At 46.2% G+C, this 21,036-nt stretch overlaps 1 protein-coding gene and 1 long non-coding RNA gene across 5 annotated transcripts in view; one reads left to right on the plus strand and one right to left on the minus strand.

The window, feature by feature from the left end:
• Positions 1-21,036, minus strand: part of LOC116943711 (uncharacterized) — a 49,324-nt gene that overhangs the window by 15,746 nt on the left and 12,542 nt on the right. For 2 of the 4 annotated variants that reach the window (XM_032956803.2, XM_076067969.1), the window contains 5 exons: positions 15,786-19,127; positions 9,620-10,474; positions 7,856-8,242; positions 4,550-6,307; positions 537-655 (listed from right to left, as the gene is read on the minus strand). In XM_032956803.2, coding sequence (XP_032812694.2) covers positions 537-655; positions 4,550-6,307; positions 7,856-8,242; positions 9,620-10,474; positions 15,786-19,127 — 6,461 coding nt within the window. The remainder of the gene's footprint in view (positions 1-536; positions 656-4,549; positions 6,308-7,855; positions 8,243-9,619; positions 10,475-15,785; positions 19,128-21,036) is intronic. The other 2 variants (XM_032956805.2, XM_032956804.2) reach the window with 2 other exon arrangements.
• Positions 19,123-20,974, plus strand: LOC142925109 (uncharacterized). Its single transcript, XR_012942215.1, has 2 exons — positions 19,123-19,640; positions 20,699-20,974. It is a non-coding gene; the product is annotated as an uncharacterized LOC142925109 (long non-coding RNA).

Below are 21,036 nucleotides of genomic sequence, written 5' to 3' on the forward strand. Positions count from 1 at the left end.
AGCCATATAGCTCAGTGGGCCTTACCTGGTAAAATACAAAAAAATGTTGGTTACTTTCAACCCAAGATTTAGCCAAATTAAAGTGCACAACCAAATTTAATGACTTTTTTTGTACTCTCATTGGTGACCGGCCTGAGACCATTAACTCCCTACACTTGAGAACCCAGCTGCCTGGATTTTAATTCAGGTTCTCAGCGGTGTCAGTTCTGCACTCGAGCCTCTGAGCCATCCAACCACCGCCTTCCCGTACACTTGTTCACACTTTCCCGTTTCCAGATATCTGCAAGTTGCGTAGTGGGTCCCGTTCACCGCCGAATTTCGGAATGTGCACGCGGTTCAGCGTTAATTTAATTGAGGCATAGCACTGTTGTTTTTAAAGATATGGTACTCACGCAGAGAACTGTCGCGACACGGCCGCACTCTTATGATAGCTGGCACCATGCATTTAAGATCAGCCCCAGCCCTTGGCTCGTGCTGAGCTCAAGCCTCTCCCCACTACCCAAACTCATTGTATGCTCTTGAGGCCATGCTCTTACCGGAGTGCATGCACCTCCTCCAGGGAAGCCCTCTGGACATCCACTGCAGCCTGCAGTGCTGCTTGGCTGCCGGGCATGTCCCATCGCTTTGCATCGTCTTTGTCCACCTGGGCGCCGCACTGCCATTCCAACACGGGGGACACAGAGGGACACGTGGCTGTTGCTAACGGAATTGCAGTGTTCTCGCTCTTGAGTGAGTTTAACAACTCACAGACATTGACGATGTTAACTTTTAATGAGATATGCAAGGATGGACTGATCTATCATCATTACGCTTATGACACAGGCATGGAATCATGCATGTGAGAATCAATTATGAACTACTTGTACGTTGTAACGGGTTTGCATGACCAGTGCGGCCACGAGGAGGCACTAAAAATTCACCCATGTTGTTGAAATTTTTTTCTTGAATTGATCTGCGACCCCCTGAATCGTGCCAAGTTACCAAACTGAGGGGGGGGGGGACAGAAGGAATCATTATATACGAAATATTACGAGGATATGGCAAGCTATTTTCAGGTTTACACCGTCAGGTTGAAATACCTTTATAGGTCACCAGCTTGCCCCTCCAATTTTTTGCGACATCCATTACGGTGCAACCGAATGCTACCACCATAGAGCACAGTGGAAATCATATAAAGTGTTGACTTAAGTTTTAGAAGCTTATCGATCGTTTGCATGAAATGGGAAAATTAGGGTAAAATATGTAAAAAATAATTAAAAATTAACCCTGCACATTTATCCAAAAAATAGAATGGACAGTATTTGTAGTGCTTACATTACACAAAACATGCTTTTTCAACTTAAGGCTTCTGCGGATTTCGATGACTATGCAAATAAGTCACAGCCAGAAGCAATATGCAGACATACCAACATTAACATAATTCTTACCTTTGAGGTCACCTCTGCCCTAAAAAAACAATGTCACTAACGTCACCCGCCACACATGACCCTGCTAGTTCACGAGCTTCGCTTATGGTCCTGGGTTAAGGTACCCGGGTGACCATGTGACGGAAACTTGCCAAACAAAACCACCGCCTATCAGAATGTGCTTTGCTGGCATTATTTACACAAGGAGCAGGTTTTGGATATGGGAGGTGCTGGTCGGTTTAAATGTCTATAGCCAGGTTGGGTAACATTTTTCTTGCAGAGGGCCAAATTATGACTTTTAAATACCTTTGGTGGGCCACACAATAAACACGCACCTCGGCCTTTGCAGTGACAGAACTGACCGAGGGCGCTAAAATTAGAGACGGTATTGGCAGGTCAAAAATATTTCCCTCCAATACCCCACTGGTGTAGCTACGATGCTTTCAGTCACAGGCCGATGTCATCTGCGGACTGTTTTGAACTGCTAGGCTTCATATGGTTATGGGCCGTATAAATTAAAGTTAAGGAACGCATCCGGCCCACGACTCAAGAGGATTCCCTGCCACTAGTCGATAACCAAATGGACTACACCTGGATGTGAGCAATCATTCAAGGAACACGGGCAAGAAGATTTTATCTAGAAACTTACCTGTTGGCTGCTTTTGGCCAACTTCACACATGAAATCTGAAAGTGGCTTTTTCAAAGTGGGGTGTCCTGAAAAAACAATCACTTTGTAGTTGGGAAACTGAATTTGGAGAGGTTAATGGAAAGAGGACTCACTGTTACACCCATAATAAGGATGCGAGTAAAAGCCACGTGTTCACGTACCGTACCTCATGGGTCATTGAACGCAGAGAACAGAATTATCGATGCAATCGAGTTTTAATGTTGACATTTAGCAAGAAAGTGTCGGCTACAGACAGGGCAGACATGTCTTGCATGCTCATGCGCCTGGAAGGTTTACTGGCGCTGAAAACAAGACCTGTAATTTTCGTTTTATTTGCTTTGTTCCGGCCCCAGCTTCCATTCCAGGTCTTGGCGGCAACTGCATGTGGTAGACCTGGAGATTGTGCTGAAAATTCGATTTTTCTTTCCAAAAACGCAGGTTCAATCTGTTTATCATTAAGTTACTGGCTCGTGCTAATTTATTCAATCGTGTTAAATGCACAGCATATGTGAATATTAACACAAATACATACCCTGGTGTGTAATGAATACAAAAATTAGTTTAGGCTGCTATGGTGAATTGTGTGTTACATGACAACCAACTGCTACCCCCCCCCTCACTTAGTGTCCACAAATCATTTGGGAATTAAATAATTTATAATTGCAGAGGTCATTAGTAAAATATTAGTTTTCATGACGTACATTACACCATTTATAACAGAACGTGTTTACGAATTAAGACTTCCAAGAAGTTTAATATCAAACTTCATAATTCTGGACATGTAATTTGCACGTATATACAACGCGATTTTCTAAGAAAGTAAGGAGAAAGTTTAGGCGACAGTGCAAGTGGTTAAATCGCTTCATAAGGGAATTTAAGAATGCAATGCACAAAACTCAAAGACTTGAGACAGCAAATCAGTGCACACTAGGAGTTGACAGGCGTTAATTCGGACCAAGCTGGCAAAAAGATGTGCTTGAAGGGCCGCATAAAAGCCAAGCCAATGATGACAAAGATGTGCAACAGTTTGCGTTTCAACATGTATTGTCACAGTCAAAGAAAATGCGTTAATATGTTTGCAGTACAAGTGAACACTTTATGATCAGTTAGTCAGGCACAACACAGACAAAATATTTATGGCAAGTAAAACTCGATGCATCCAATTGGGTTTTGACATAGGGCCATGGCCTCTTTGTTATGTCAATGGATCACACTCGGATTAGCACGGTTGGCTACGTACGGTGTTAATTAAGTTCAACATACATACATACAGATGTCTGTATGACAAACATCTCCCACCCACATATTAATACATGTTACACTCTTCAATGCTGCAATATTGGAATTCATCGATATTGTTCATGTTGAGAGACACCGACCACAAAATAGGATGCTCATCATGGTCAGCGTATTTAGCAGGAATGGCTGGGAACAAACCTGAAGCTCTGGCAGTCATTTGGAAACACGGCCAGATCATCAGCTGCTCTTGCATGAATAATGTTTGGCTTTGGAGTTTTAAATTTGCAACAGTTTTTTAAGAGTTTTGTATCGAAGGCCATATCCCAATGAAGGCATGGAATAACAATATGAAAGACACACAAGCACACGTTTGTCATTCTTATGGGGTTAGGACACAGATTTGGCGAAGCAAGAAGCCATTGGCAGGAGGGTTATTCATAATAAAGTTTATTGTGACGTGTATATGATGTGTATATATTAAACATATGTACTCCGAGTCCTTATCTCCCCAAGACAACATTATTAATCATAAATTCCCCTGTTAATTGCACTTGCGAGTTTGATTTCTTTGCCACATTCCAAATAGCTATTTCATATCTATACAAATATTTACACTTTCATTTCCATTTGCTTAAAATGTAAAGACATGCACAATCATTAGTTAAAAATAAACTGTCATCAATATATATGCACATAAAATATAGCCACAGCGGTTAGTGTAACAGAAACGTCCATTGCACCAGAAATTCAAGCGTCTGCCAGGCATTTAAACACCCCCTCCCTCCCATTCTGACTCCCTCACCAAGCCCAGTTGTTAAAAACACTCACAGGCAGGGCTTAATTTCTCACCGAACATTTCCTACGTCACTCGTGGACTGGAGTGGGTAGCACACAACTAGCAGTAACGGCCAGAGCGAGAGGTATACGGGACATGGCACGCCGGGTGCAGCAGAGATTAAGCCCCGCTCACAGGTATATCGTGACCGTTTTACAGAGGACATGCGAGGCCGCCACGCTGCTCGACTGGCCGCCGCCGCCGCCGCCGCCGCCGCCACCCTCCGGGCCGACCGCCTCTACCCTTGCGGCCGCTCCTCCACCCCCCGGCAGGATAATCCGCACCAACCCCTCGCCTGGAGCCCACAGCCTATCCAGCCTCCGGGTGAGCTCGCTCATCCTGCTCCTCTGCCTGGCCACGTGCTGCCACAACGGGGGACCCGCACTCGCGTCCCGCAGTACCTGGACGGCGGTGCGGCCTCCGTGCTCCCGACGCTGCTCGCCTTTGCCGTCTTCGCCAAATGCCGCTGCGGTGGCGGCGGCGGCGGCGGCGGCATTCGGGCGCGAGGCCTCGGCGGTGGCGGCCGCGTCAGTCTGTGACCACATCGCAGAGTGGGCGGCATCTGCTCCTGGACACTCCGACTCTGGGTTTGATGCACCGGTGGTAGCTGTCGTGGTGGTGTCGAAATGCTGAGCGGGTTCCCGGTCAGCGGCCGCGCTTGTTTGTTGGGGCAAAGCGGGCGATGTTTTGCCGCTGCCCAGGCTGTCCGCTTGCTCGTGGCTCTCGTCCATGAAGCCGCTGTACACCGACTGCAGCTCCTGGATGCGGAACTCCATCGTATCGATCTCGTCGTCCTTCTGCGAGAGCTGCCACTTGAGACTCGTGTAGTCTTCCCTGAGCGAATGGAACTGGTGCCTCAGCACCTCCAGCTCAACGATGTGAGCGCGCAACGAGCGGATTTCTGTGTTCTGCCACTCAAGTTGTGCGCAAAGGGATTGGTAGCTTCGTATGGCCTCGCCAGGCGGACCCTCGGCTGCCTCTTGAACGGGTGGAATCAGCATCGTCTGCATCTCAACGTTCTTCACAGCAAGCCGATCTTTCAGTCCATCGCAGTCCCTCGCCACGTAATCCAGCTGCTGTTTGAGCGTCTCTAGCTCTGCGACGCACAGCTCAAATTTCTCAGCCTCCACCTCCTTCTGGCTCAGCTGCGACCGCAGGGTCTCGGCACCACGTGACATGGAGTTGAGTCGCTCCTTCAGGTGGTCCACCTCAGAAATGCACGACTGAAGACACTGGAGCTCTGGATCCTTACCGGCGGCGAGAGTTAAGTGCGCGACGTCAGACGGGTCTTGCGCGCCGTGTTCGGGTTCCTCCCTGCAGCCTCCTTCAAGGCCCCGTCTCCCGAGCCTGAGCTCGCAGACCAGTGACTGCAGTGACACGATCGCCGACTCTTTTTGCACGAGCTGACGTTTCAGGCCGTGGAAGATTGTTTCCATCTCCTTCACTTGACGTCCCAAGGGTTGTAACTCCTGTATTTTTTCCTGCAAGGACACTATCTCGTCTTGCTTTTGTAACACCTGCTTCCGAAGGGCGAAGGAATCACCGTTGAGGAGAGCGCCATTTCCACCTGCAGTTTCTTCGCCCCTGACCGAGGCATTTAGGTCTTCGAGAGATACCTGGAAGTGCGTGAACGTGGATTTTTTCATTTTTTGCTTCACCTCGGCCGACTGTTGCTGGTCGCCCCAAGCTTGAACCTGCTGTTGCAGCAGCTCCACCTCGGTGTCCTTTATGTCGAGCAAAACCTGCAACGAGTGGAGCTCGGCTTCCAGGGACCTAAACAACTCAGCGTCAAGGTTCTCCTGTTCACCGCACTTCTGAATTGTGCGGCTTTCCAACATCGACAACAACCTGAGGAGCTCTGTAATCTGCCCCTTCCAACTCTGGGCTGCATTGCTGCACCCCTCTGCTGCTGCCGGTTTATGAGGTCCGAGCGCACGATAGTCCAGATTTGCCGCTCTGTTAGTCCCAGCTTCCCCGGAGGTTGCACTGGAATGGATTTCTTGCAAGGCTCTTCGCAGGACTTCACCCAGGCTGCGGCTCCACACACCGTCCGACGTGTGGTCTCCTCCATCGTTCAAAATCTTCCGAAGCTCAGAGAGAATTCCGGATGGAGGCAGTTCTGTGCCATCACCGCGACGGTCCACATCTTCCTGGACGACCTGCGGAGGGAGAGTAAGTTAGACAACAATCGATGTCCTTGTGCAACAACTTCGTTGCACAGGAATGTGACAGTTATCGCACAAAGCCATGAATAAAACTACAAAGCAAAAAAAATATTTGTAGGGGTGCTAGTTGTTGCCATATTTTCTTTATACGAACACACACTGCCACATTGCACGAGCCAATGTTTTTATCTGGATAGTGTCAATCGGTGTCTAATGATTTACAGCTATTAACCTACTGGGCATTTGTGAAACTACTGGATATCTGTGAAAGAGCTTCAAAGCTCATCGGATTTCTCCAGGATAAATAGATTCTGATAGCTCGTGTAATGTGGCAGTGGCTGTGGGAGTGTATAGGGGTTTGTGTGGTGCGGTGATTAAATTTAAGCCTCGACTTGTGAAATGTACTTTATATATGCTTACATTTAACAGCCTAGTACTTTGACAGTGGCCATAAAGTGTGCAGTAAAAATTACAAGAGGCTCATTTTCGGGCTGTGCCTCAATGACCCATGGCAGAGCGTGCGACTCACACAAGGGCCAGAATTTGGGCAGTGGCAACAAATAAAAAACTTCCCACTGGAATCACAAAATAATATTAAGCATCGCCGTGGAAAATTTAAGTCACAAAATATGTAAAGCAGACAATAAATCTGTTTCACAATGTCTCTCCAGGTAAACGATACAAAATATATATTCATGACACAACCCACCAAGTTTCTGGGAGTGCATAATTTCAGCAACATTGATTCAGTACAAGCAAACTCTGGAATCGGCTCACTGGGTGGGAGGCTCTGCACGTTAAAAGCATGCTCAATGTCTGTGTATTTCAAAGGAGGTGAAATGTTGGTAGAGCAGCACACTAAATGTTGAGTTAAGCAGCTCAATTTAAGAAAAATTTACTTTTTTCTCATGTTCATGCAACAACTTACCTTTAAATGGTCGTTAGTCAAACTGGTAAACTCCTCAGATGAACACAAATGGCATGAAAATGAGAGGATGCACAGGGAATCCACAATGTATCGAGCTTGTGAAATGCGCGCTCATTGCATTCCGGGTGTAACACATAATCACGTGAATGGGTCGTTGCGCCTGATCGTGTTTCTCCGGTTGAAATTTGTTCTCAAAGAATGTTCTGATAACTCGTCAGACAGAAAACTACATGAGGAGTAATTGAAGTGGGGTTTTCTTTCCAGACTTTCTTCTTCCGGCTCAATTCAATAACTTGGTTTCTCATATTATTGAGCGATATGAAGACAAAACAAACACTTTTTGGAGGGAAAACACGATGAAAAAATCGCATTCCAACAGAAAATTTGTTATCGAGAGACGTTTCCGAAGTTAGCCCTAATATATATTAGCATCTCCTTTATTCATGCCGAAGTTGCTCATAGTTCACTATAAAATCGACAATGCAGTTTCTGAAAACGTCTCTCAAGAATGAAGTTTCAGTTGAGATGCCATTTCTCTTAAAGTCATACATTGTTAATCCATATGAACACACACACTGTTAAGTGAACAAACAAACCGGTGAATGAACGAATACCTGGTCTTCTTGCCCTTCCTCTGGCACCACGCTCATATGCTGCACCAGCACCATGCCGGGATGCTTCTTTTGCTGCTTGCGGTGATGTTTCCTCTGCTGCTGCTGCTTCTGCCCCTTTTGCTGCACCTGCACTTGCACCTTCACCCTGCCGGCCTGCTCCTGTAGCTCAGCCTCCTGCTTCTTCAGCAGTGTCTTGCTCTTCTGCTCAGACTCCGAGTCTGTTTGTCCATGGTGCTGCTGCTGTTGCTGCTGAACACCATCCTCGCAAGCTTCCTGCTCTGCGGGTGGAGGCGCTGTCGTGGCCTTGTCATCAATGCCGTGGTGGGGAGGGCTGCCGGTGGCCCACCCTTTCAGCAGGCTCACCTGCACGCCGCTCGCCTGCTCCACCTGACGGGATGACACGCGCAACTTAACTTACGTTGCGCGCACAACGGCGGACCCGTTACACGGCTTGATGTGGATTCACCGATTTACACCTCGGAAATGTCTCAAGGCTGCGGCGTTTTGACAGGCTAGGACGTTTCAGAGTGGGGCACAATTCAAGTGTCATTTACACCACAGGCCCTGCAAGGTGGGTAGTTAATCAACAACCAGCCACACCTAAGAGACACAAACCTCTTGATTAAACAGTGCATGCAAATAAAATCCAAGACAGGCACACTGCATGCCATAGCAAATGAGAAAATGCATATCAAACCAAACACGGCATGCGACTTAAAAGTCAAGGACTTACCTTTTCAGATGAAACTCCCCAAGTGCAGTGGTAATAACAATGCAGCAAACACCGGTTAGTTAGAATGTCAGATCAGGAGGCAGATTCCTAACAAGTTGCATATTCTGATTGTAAATTGAATACATTAATATACTTGGCAACTATGTTACTTCAGGTGATCGATGTGGGTTATTACCCCAAGATGGTCAACTAGCTTATGGATAAGAGCACTGAACCGGCACTGCTGAGATTCTGGGTTTGAATTCAGATTTCAGGCACTAGGTTCTCAAATGAGGTACTTGTGAATGCACAACAAAAATCCATGATTAAATTAGTGTTTTCACTTCATTATGTTAAACTATATCTCGAATAACAATAAAATATCAGCATTTCAACGTGATAAAATTGTATCTGTAGCAGGACATGAAACAACGTGCAGTGCCTCTTTATAGTGTGGATAAAAATAGGTCAAGTGAGGGGATCTCAGTGCTAGTTCTGTGACATTTCTTTCCACAGGCCAAGGAGGAGCGGCAGCGTGAATGTTTTGAATGGACACCTTGGTCCATGGCGTGATGCCAAGAACACAATTGGTATCGAATAGGTTAAATCCCTTCATAAACTAGATGCCCACACTGGTGATAATGTTCTGCCGAATTTCAGAATATCTTGCCAAAAATTGTGATGAGTAAACAACATTATAACACAAAGCCCTGTGCTTGAAGTTCCTATGGGAGATTTATAGTAGAGTTATATATTAAATCTTACATGTAAACAAGTAATGCAGTTAATCATAATTACACTTTGTCATATTTCTTTATATATTATTTTAATTACAGCAATGTCTTAAAAATATTGCAGTTAATGCAATATTCTGCTTTTAGCTTAAATTTTTTTCAAGCAACACAGAAGGTGGCATCCTTAGCATAAATCTTTTTTTTTAAACCTAACAGTGTTCCATTGGAGAACTCTTAATTAAAAGGACCGCTTTTGCTTTGCGTTTTTTGTTTCAATTTTTCCAGATTCAGTCCCAGCCTCCGACACCAGGTCCTTACCGCAAAGGGTGGCGACGGGAGGGATATTTGAGCCGTGAGTCGGTGCCGACCGCTTCCACCGCTCCCTCGAGATCCACGACACCGGTACAACCACGTGTGCACGTCAATGCCGGAATCGCCAGCGCATGGCACCGACGGTCCCGTCGGCAGAGGAATAGTAACCATCATCTCTGAGAATCCTTCCGCAAACTCCTCTGGACGCCAGTGGCCAAAATCACGAGCTAATGAATCTCCGTCAGGCTCGGAGTGGGACGGGTGAGTGAGGACGAGAGGTCGGTCTAAGGACTCCATGTCAGGTGATCGTAAAGGGTCGACGGTCGATTCAGACTCGGAATCACATCCGGGCACCACATTGTACTTGGAAATGACCACAGGTTGATCAACCGGAGTAGCGTGATTCAACAAGACATCAAAACCAGATGGATTATCCTCCTGTTGCTGCTGGGACGGACCATCAACAGAATTAAAAAGTGCTTGAATGTCCCACACAGAAGGCCCATTGGGAGAGGTGCACACGTCGGCAAACAGGCGAGAACTTGAGATGGCTGGGAATGAAGAAGACCCTTCATCTGGATATTGCTCACAATATCCTCTCAATTGTGAACTGCCAACCAGTAGAATTGTGTTATCTCCAGCAGTAAAACCAGCCGTTTCCAAGGGATTTTCACTCTCATTTGGGGTGCGAGACTCCACGGTGACAGTCAGTGAGGTTGGAAACTGCGTAGTCAGTTTTGTCTCTTGACTGTAGAGGTTTGAGAGGCCATGGGCCATTTCAGCTGGACTCGGATCCACAGATTTTAAATCAAATCTGCACTCATCTTTTCCCTTTTGCAGTTTGTGTAGCAAGCAAGGCTTCTGTTGCAGAAGGCAGATATGATAACGCTTTATTTAAAAGTAGGAAGTATGGCTTATATTGTAAATATCTAAGGAGTGTACAAAATTACATGCACATTCACCAGAATGAATCTAAACCCCAACATTACCAGTTAATATGTAAACTAAATTTATATACGGCATCTCTTCTAGTCCATGTAAACCATGAATGAACGCACCATGCATATTAATATGAAGATGATTTCAAATGCATCATCACAGCTCAGGGTGATTAATAGGAGTTGAACAACAAGTTTGTGTGTATGGCGTTTTGGACAAATTATTTACACGATCTTAAAACCACGTACAGAATTTATACCAACTTACCCTCCCACTTTTGCACGCACCTGAACAACTCACTCACCCCATGTGCATTTGTAGATAAGCTAAACAAATACAGGAGTGAAAACCTCAGCCATGTGCATTTACTGATAAGCAATAACTGATTGTCAAAAACTACAAGAGTGAAACCAGCGATGAAATGAAATTCTACCCTGACAAACTGCACTGAACACAAGTGGGATCACAGATGTGTGTTTCGTGCTTAGTACACTTTATCCTAGCCTCAGCAATATCAGAGGAGAACAGGAGGAAACATTATAATACTGTTACTGAACTATACATTTTGACAAAAAAAAGTCATTTCTCTTTCAGACTCTGTCACCATGGCTACCCTGGAACTCGTCAATTGGGGCTGCCCCAACCGAACCCGGAACTCACTTGGGCATGACCCCCTAGCCCCCCCCCACCCCAGGGCTGCTCGAGGACTTATTGATGATGGGGTTTTTTTTCCCACATGTAGACAACTTGGAACTCATTGGCAAAAAGGGCCCTGGACCCCCAATTCTTGAGACTCAATGGTGGATGGGTCCTGGCCCCCTGATATTCCTGCGAGACTCAATGGTGGATGGGCCCTGGCCCTCCGATATCCCTGTGAGACTCAATGGTGGATGGGCCCTAGCCAGCCTCGGCTATCTCTGGGGCTCGTAGGTGCCGCCCTGGCTGCCCCGGCTGTCCAGCTGTCTCTGGGGCTCGTTTGTGCTACACCCTGGTTACTTTATTCCACGCTATGCCACACTGTTCCACACTGTTGCTCTCTTTCTTCTCTCTCCAATGTTTCGATGAAGTGACCGTCCTGTCGAACTTGCAACCCAGATGTAATTTTTATCCATTCTTATAGTGCGTCTCAGTATACAATTGCATTTTTATGCTTTATAAACTTAAATTGTACAAAATATATTACTAATAGGTGACATGGCTAAAACATCGAACACAGTAGCATTTGTTTAAAACACTTGAATCTCTGATGTTTAAGAGGCCTGACCCAGAAATGCTAAAACGAGTCCATAGTAAACCAGCTTAAACGAATGAGATTGGGAAAACCAGCAGCTAAACAGGGTTGAGCCTAAATAGTGTTTGGATGGGTGACCACAATTAATTATATAGGCTAGTGGTGTGCACTACCCCTTTGTTGCACTATACTTATATGCTCCCATGCATATTTTCTCCGTCTTAACCAACCAGCATTGGCCAGTGTGAAGCATTATCAAATAACCCCCACAACCTTCACGGAGTGCAGAAGCCCTCATCCAACAGTGGATTGACATTGACTTGCCATATTTTTTTTATACTTTCACATTAAAACGTAATTGTATGCAATTACTCATGAAAATTAGTAAACTGGGATTACAACAAAGTGCTCATAAGAAATACTACACACACACATACACAGAGCTGTTGGCGCAGCCTGGAAACCTGTGATGTTTTTGCTGAACGATAAGACCGTGATGAAACGCGTTGTCACCCGAACCGCGGCAGGTGCATTCCCCTACAGTCCAGGGGTCGGCAACCTATGGCTCGCGAGCCAGATGTGGCTCGTTTGATGACTGTATCTGGCTCGCAAATAAATCTTAGCTGACATTTCTTAACAGGATAAGTCTTATAAGTCTTATCATGTTAAGATAAGTCTTATAAGTCTTATCATGTTAAGAAATGTCGGCTAAGATTTATTTGCGAGCCAGATGCAGTCATCAAAAGAGCCACATCTGGCTCGCGAGCCGTATGTTGCCGACCCCTGCCCTACACGGTGCATGCGCTGCCAGCAGGTACGCCGAAAAAGACACTGAGCACAAGGGGCACCCCCCCTCCATTGACAGAATGAATGCTAGATTATTTTGCTGCTATGCATTTCCACGTGATAAGCCACTTTTGTTGAGCTATCATTTGTGGCCAGGTCCGCTTCCTAAAAAATAAGTTAATATCTCAACAGGCTTTACCTGGTAAGATAAAAAATATAAAATTTTAATGGATTTTTTACCTTTCCTATATTTTGCACTCCTATCGCGTTTTGTATTGTTTGTTTTTGTAACGTTCTGACCCATCCCAACTGGACATCTGTGAAAAACAGCTTTATAGCCCATTGGATTCCTCAAGTAAAAAAAACATTCGATTCTGATTAGTTGCAGGAAAAATAACATTGTTCACCATGTTAAATAAATCATTGGGAGTCGAGCGGTGGTGCAGTGGTTAGCACACTGCAATATGAACCTGGTGTCCAGAGTCAAATTTCCGGCCTTGATTAACATCAGTGGTGAGTTATATCTACACCAGTCCTGGACACCTACCCCCCTTCACTAACTTGCACTGACAAGTGTGGTGAAGTATGGTTATACATCTCACCATGATTGATATGGAATGCAGGGACCTTCAGGCAGCAGTGCATTGATAAAGGGCTGTAAATTATTGTAATTACATGTATTACGACTGAGTTACTCAGTGGGATCATTTAATCGTACCATCAATTATACAAATGCATGTATCAATGTGTGCATGCCCACATAATTAATCTTTATCAATTAAGTTAGCAGCACAGAATGTGCCCATGTGTTGACTCATATTTGCGGTCATACATGCATGGCTAGATTGACAAATGAGCACACTTGTAATTCAACAAAAGTTAATCAAGCTGGCCTTCATCATTAGCATGCGAACAGGTGCCTTGGCATGTCTGCACGTCCAAAGGTTTAGACCTGGTCAGATTGGGACAAAGCGGTCAGGCTTTTAACTAAATTGTAATTCCTTTGCACTTACATTTGTGTTTCCACAAATGTCATTGCACAGCATGTGTTTCCAGAGTGCACAGAATAATTCATCATCAGGAAACCACATGTCACAATGGGCCAAGTCGTGACTAATCATGTTTTCCCTCACACCGCTAAAGTGTTGTTTAGTTATAACAGATTTAAGCTATGATGAAGCAAACCCTTGCATGAAATGTTGTGGTCCCATACGAATAGTTGTTATTCATAACTAGTCTATGTATATGTATGTATGCTGAACTTTTTTGCACCGTAAGTAGCCAACCGCAACTAATCGGAGGTGCTAACATGTACAGTGAGGGAAAAAAGTATTTGATCCCCTGCTGATTTTGTACGTTTGCCCACTGAAAAATAAATGCTCAGTCTATAATTTTAATGGTAGTTTTATTTGAACAGTGAGAGACAGAATAACAAGAAAATCCAGAAAAACGCATGTCAAAATTTTTATAACTTGATTTGCATTTTAATGAGGGGAATAAGTATTTAACCCCCTCTCAATCAGAAAGATTTCTGGCTCCCAGGTGTCTTTTATACAGGTAACGAGCTGAGAATAGGAGCACACTCTTAAAAGGAGTGCTCCTAATCTCAGCTTGTTACCTGTATAAAAGACACCTGTCCACAGAAGCAATCAATCAATCAGATTCCAAACTCTCCACCATGGCCAAGACCAAAGAGCTCTCCAAGGATGTCAGGGACAAGATTGTAGACCTACACAAGGCTGGAATGGGCTACAAGACAATTGCCAAGCAGCTTGGTGAGAAGGTGACAACAGTTGGTGCGATTATTCGCAAATGGAAGAAACACAAAAGAACTGTCAATCTCCCTCGGCCTGGGGCTCCATGCAAGATCTCACATCGTGGAGTTGCAATGATCATGAGAACGGTGAGGAATCAGCCCAGAACTACACGGGAGGATCTTGTCAATGATCTCAAGGCAGCTGGGACCATAGTCACCAAGAAAACAATTGGTAACACACTATGCCGTGAAGGACTGAAATCCTGCAGCACCCGCAAGGTCCCCCTGCTCAAGAAAGCACATATACATGCCCGTCTGAAGTTTGCCAATGAACATCTGAATGATTCAGAGGACAACTGGGTGAAAGTGTTGTGGTCAGATGAGACCAAAATGGAGCTCTTTGGCATCAACTCAACTCGCCGTGTTTGGAGGAGGAATGCTGCCTATGACCCCAAGAACACCATCCCCACTGTCAAACATGGAGGTGGAAATATTATGCTTTGGGGGTGTTTTTCTGCTAAGGGGACAGGACAACTTCACCGCATCAAAGGGACAATGGACGGGGCCATGTACCGTCAAATCTTGGGTGAAAACCTCCTTCCCTCAGCCAGGGCATTGAAAATGGGTCGTGGATGGGTATTCCAGCATGACAATGACCCAAAACACATGGCCAAGGCAATAAAGGAGTGGCTCAAGAAGAAGCACATTAAGGTCCTGGAGTGGTCTAGCCAGTCTCCATACCTTAATCCCATAGAAAATCTGTGGAGGGAGCTGAAGGTTCGAGTTGCCAAACGTCAGCCTCAAAACCTTAATGACTTGGAGAAGATCTGCAAAGAGGAGTGGGACAAAATCCCTCCTGAGATGTGTGCAAACCTGGTGGCCAACTACAAGAAACGTCTGACCTCTGTGATTGCCAACAAGGGTTTTGCCACCAAGTACTAAGTCATGTTTTGCAGAGGGGTCAAATACTTATTTCCCTCATTAAAATGCAAATCAATTTACAACATTTTTGATATGCGTTTTTCTGGATTTTTTTGTTATTCTGTCTCTCACTGGTTCAAATAAACCTACCATTAAAATTATCGACTGATCATTTCTTTGTCAGTGGGCAAACGTACAAAATCAGCAGGGGATCAAATACTTTTTTTCCCCTCACTGTAGATTCCTTTGTCAACCCACTGATGGATGAGGGCCTCCCCTCCGCCTTTGGCCATACTCATCACGCTGGCGAGTGTGGAATGAGTGAAATTGGGGAGCATAGAAGTACAGTCCAAAAATAAATGTTTTGCTGCACTGCCCTCTGCTACCCACCAAGTAGCACCGCAGCAGATGACGACAACCTGTAGTGCACAGGGATCGCTCATATCCAGCACCAAAACTCGTCCAATGCTCCAGTGGTAAATGCATAGATCTCAGGAGATCCAAGCCATGAAGTGAAATGTAATGTAAGCAATTCTCACCTGTGGCACGTGAGACAGAGCAGCTTGTGGCGAGGGTCCAGTGTCCCCGGCCAGGTCCAGCTCCTCCACGGCTCTCGTCTGGACGTCCCCCTGAGATCCAACGTTCAGCTGCGCCACCCCTCCACGCCCCTTACGCACCACTTCCTCCTTCTTATTCTTCTTCTCCTCCACCACCTCGTCGTCGTCGCCCACCGCCTGAGCTTTAAGAGACACCATCTCTTCCTGCTGAAGGTCACACGTCTTACGCAGGTCGCCCACCCTCTCTTCCAAAGCCGCTTTTTCTTGCAGCAACGCGTTGAATTCGTCCACAGTAGGAATAGCTGTGCTTATGGTTGTTGCACTTTGACCTTGCGTGTGATCACCTCCGCCACTCGATTTTGCACCCGCAGTGCCTGCTCCATCCACCACGCTGTGAGGTGAAGCATCCGGAGCTGGCTCCGATTCGCATTGGTACTGTGCGTCCTGCTGCAAAAGCCTGCATTGTGCAACAAGGGTAGCCGCCTGCACTCGCCCTTTCATAGCAATGCACTGCCGGCTCAAAGCAGAGAGCAGCTGCTTCAGTTGCCGACCCTGCTTTTGGGAGGCCGGGTCATCGTCGGGTTTAGGGGGCGACTCTTGCGGGTTTGCGACAGCCTTGCCACTTGAGTTTGACGGGACAGGTGTGGGTCCAGGGGCTTCCACATTGTCACATGTGCTGCCATATATTTCCAGTGTTTCTTGGAAGGTTGCGCAGTCCTCCAGTTCACGAAGAATTCCACTGATGCCCTCTTCAGTCTCAAGTTGCTCCAGTTCAAAGGATTTATTTTCTTGAATCAGTTTTTCCACTTTTTCTCTAAAGTCTTCTTTGAGCGCTGCCAACTCCTCCGCATGCTTGCTCTCCAACTCTGCCTTGGATTCCTCATTCGTTACCTTACTTTGATTATCTGCACCTTTCAACGCCAACTCCAAGCTTAACCTGTGCTTCTCCTCCAGCTGCTTGACTAGATCATCTAAGTCCTTCTGCTTCTCCTGCGAGTCCTTCAGAGCGAGCCCATGGCTCTTCTCCAGCTCGGCCAGCAGCTGATCGGTGTTTAGTTTGTTCTCCTGAGCGAGCGACTCCTTCAGCTGCTCCAGCTCTCTCGCGTGCTGCTCCTGGAGCTCAACCGTTGCATGCAGCTCTTCCTCTCGACGCAGAGAAAGCTCTGCGCCGAGTTTCTCAATGTCAGCCGTCAACTTGTCCACCTTCACTGCGTGCTCCTGGCCTGTGGTCTCCTTCAGAATCTCCAGCTCTTTGATGTGCTGCTCACAAATGCTCTGCACTTCCTCCATGTGTCGAATTTGCTGCTGCTGAAGCTGCTCTTGCGCCCCCCGCGCCCCCTGCCGACTCAGCGACAACTCCGCGTTCAGTGTCTCCGTGTCGGTGAGCAGCTTGTCCACGGCCCCCTTGTGCTCCACACGCAAGGCTTCCTTCAGTGCCTCCACCTCTTCACGGTGATGCTGAAGTAGCTGCTCCAGTCTGCACGCATCGTCCTGCACCCCCATGCGCTGCTCTTTGAGCTGCTCTTGAAGGACCTCCACCTGCCTGCTGTAGTCCTGCTGCATCTGTTTGTATCTGCTGTCCGCTTCCTGTCGACTCTGAGACCGTTCATTGTTGAGCTTCTCCACCTCTGCCTGCAATTTGTCCATGGTGACCCGATTTTCCTGCCTTAGAGTTTCTTTGAGACCTTCCATCTCAATGCTGTGCTGCTGCTTCATCTTCTCGAGCGAGCACTGTGCCTCTTCTTTATTGTTCAGCAGCTCCTCTTTGAGCCTCTCCAGGTCCCCCAACAGTTTGTCTATATTTCCCTTGTGCTCTTGATCTAGGGTGACTTTCTGAGCCTCTTTGTCAATGAGGTGCTGCTGCTGCTGTTTTTCTAGAGCACTCTGTGCCTCCTGCTCATGCTGAGATAACATCAGGGTGAGATTCTGAATGTCTGCAAGCAACTTGTCCAAGCCTCCTTTGTGTTGCTGCCCTAGAGTTTCTTTCAAGCTCTCCACCTCAGCATAGTGCTGCTGCCGTTGTTCCTCAAGAGCGCTTTGTGCCGCCCGTGTATTGTGCACCAAGTCTCCTCTAAGCTTTGCTAGCTCTGCCTCAAGCTTCTCTAGGTTTCCTTTCTCCTCCTGGACGTCAGCATCTTTTTCATTCTCTACTTCTCTGTTGCACTTGTCCTGAATGCCCAGAGGGTCATTCTCGTCTGTGGGCACATTGCCCAGTTCGCTCTTCACCACCTCTTTACCGAGGGACAGCTCCGCGGTCAGCCTCTCGTTGTCCGCAAGAAGCTTGTTGACATTTTCTTTGTGTTCCTGCCTCAGCGACTCTTTGAGACCCTCCATCTCTTCAATATACTGCCGCTCTAAAGTTTCCTTCGTGCTTCGCAACTCCTCCGCACTCAGCGACAAGGCTACGCTGAGGTTCTCAATGTCGGCCGTCAGTTTGTCAATGCTCCCTTTATACTCCAGTCCCAGAGCTAACCGCAAGCCTTCCATGTCCTTATCCTGCTGCTCACGGATTTGCTCGAGTGCCCTCTGAGCTTCCTCCCGGCCAAAAGACAGCTCTGCGTTCAGCTTCTCCAGTTCAGCCACGCGACCCCGAGCCTCTGTCCGCTCGTTCTCCAATGTCTCAAGTTTGACGCGAAAGTTCTCCAGCTCCCGCCCATACCTGGCATCCATCTCTGTGCTCTCGCTCAACACTGACGACAGCTGCTCCTGCACACTTGCGAGCTCCGCTTGCGAATCTCTCAACGATGTGCTGAGTTGGCCGTTGGATTCCTCCAGCAGCAGTAAACTCTCGTGCGATCTCCTGTTGCTCTCCGTGAGGTCTTCGATGACTGCCTGGAGCCTCTCGACCTCTCGCTGCATTTCCGAACGAAGGGCGGCGACCTGTCGATCGCGCTCTTCACCGAGCGCCGTCTTAAGTTCTCCCTCTCTTCTTTCCCAGTTTGATGCTGCCCCTTCTGTGAGGTTCCCATCGAGGTGTCCTTGCTTCTTGGCCAAATTATCAAGATCGTTGAGAAGCTTGACGTTCTCTCTGGAAAGCTGCTGCTCTTTCTCTGCGGAAGCAGACAGTCGCATCCTTAGATCCTCCAAGGCCAAGTCCTTGGATGAAACTTCTCGTTGCAACTCGGTCACGGTGCGTTCCGCTTCTCCTACCTTCTCTGTCAGCTCGCAAAGAGCAGCTCTTTCTGTCCCAGTGGGACTGGTGGAAGTGCTCATAGGGGCCTTGTCCTTGCTGGGTAAAGTCTGCTGAAGCGTCAGGATGATGGCCTCCTTTTGAGAGATAGTGGCCTCAAGCTGGCTGGCGATAGTTTTGGATTCTTGTAATTCCTGTGCAAACGAAGAATGTGAAACATTAATCATCTCATACAAATTTATTTTTTAATAGTATCGGTTTCCTGCAAGAAAACATTTATAATTCAATCCCCACATTTCAACGAAGGCGTTAATATAAATTACTCAATAATGTTAACGTTGAAATGTATATTGTACGAATATTTGTATGTGTTTCATAGTTTATCAAACGCCATAAAAGTTTGCATTCCAAGTTCACAAACACGGCATAATAAAACTTGTACAAAAAAATACTGGATACAGCTCTTTGTCAATTTACTGCAAAATGAAAGGATATAGCATGGGCCCTGTGGGTTGTTTGACTATACTTCACCACACTGGGCAATGCAGTTTGATTAACATTGTTTTTACTTTTGTTAAACAGTGTTTATTTTACCAGGATAAGGCCAGCAGAAAAATCCACCAGACCACGGGGACAACATGCAAACTCCAAATATAGAAGGCGTCAGGGTCGGGATCAAACCCACGACCTCCTTCAAAGCAGGCGAGGTAGTTAGCATATCACCACTGCGGCACTCTATGAAGGGGGTGGGGTGGGGGGTGTGGAAGAGGCTTCAGAAGTTCCCTCGCCACTGATGTTATAGCCATAGCTAGGGATCAAACGCACAGCACTGGGTTTACAGCGCAGTGCGCGCACATTAACCAACGTTCGGCCGCCCCAACCCGGACAAAGATAATTCACGTTACGTTTCTTCACATCTCGTCCCCAAAGGCACAGGTCAATATACCCCGACGGTATTAATCCAGTAGGCTGCATTAAGCAGTTGGTGGCCCATATGCAGAAGCAAAACTACAGCCGCAGACTATAATTTTTATTAAATGTGACGTGCAAATATCTGCCAGATAAAAAAAAATACCCCCTGCAAGGGGTGAATGCAGCATAACAGTGTGCATGCTCACGGAATTAATTATACTTTGCAGACGTCAGATTAGATAATAACAAAAATATTTATAATAAGAGCCATTGGCCAATATGTTATCCTAATATTCGTTGTTAATGGACAGTGCTCATGACACACAAGTCTTTACGCTTATCTGTGATGGATTTTATTACATAGTCAAAGAATAATAAAGATGAAAGACAATGCTCTTTGCTCAGGAAAGCTCCATTGAGTCTTATGACTGTTTTTTCAACAGGATCCTGCATTGGCCAATTCCATCAATAAGTGTTTGGTATATGGGAGAATAATAGACTACACAGAGAAAACCCAGACATACAAGGGGGTAAACAATGAACGATCCACACATATGTAGGAATACACTGTTGTAATGCCATCTACTGGCCACCTCGTAGCAATGATATATTACTTTACAATGCATGTTTAAAAAAAAAAAAATTGGCTGTTATAGGGTTAAAATCAATGTCATTGTTAGTGCACATGGGCCTATTTATTTAGACTGACACTTTTGCAAAGAGCTATAATGCATGACAATGGGTCTAGTAGTTTAAGAAGAGTGTTACTCAAGTTTCAGACATATCAATCCATTATTATAAGCGCACAACTTTATCTGTGATCAACGCTGCACTTTCCGTCGTTTTCATGCAGGAGGCGCTGCATGAACGAAGGAGGCGCAGGGACAGACGTTCGATTACGTTGGAATCGATTTGTATACGGCGGTCATCTCGCACGGCAAGCTCTATGTCGCCTTATCTCGATCCCACAATCCCAAACAGGTGAAAATCCGCATTGAACCGAACCCCCAGCAAGGCCATCTACTTAACGATGAGAGAAAATTCACACGAAATGTCCTTTTCAATGAAGTCTTCCAGATGTAAAATGATATAAGTTTTAAATGAAGAAATAAAATTGTCTAATTCAAAAATACAATTCACATATGTTTCATTTTAAAACTTCAAAACGGAGCATCGGGTGCTTGCGTGAAT

This window comes from Petromyzon marinus, chromosome 19 (genome assembly GCF_048934315.1).
Source record: "Petromyzon marinus isolate PM22_M1 ecotype Great Lakes invasive population chromosome 19, UKy_Petmar_22M1.pri1.0, whole genome shotgun sequence".
In the NCBI taxonomy this organism is placed as follows: Eukaryota; Metazoa; Chordata; class Hyperoartia; order Petromyzontiformes; family Petromyzontidae; genus Petromyzon; species Petromyzon marinus.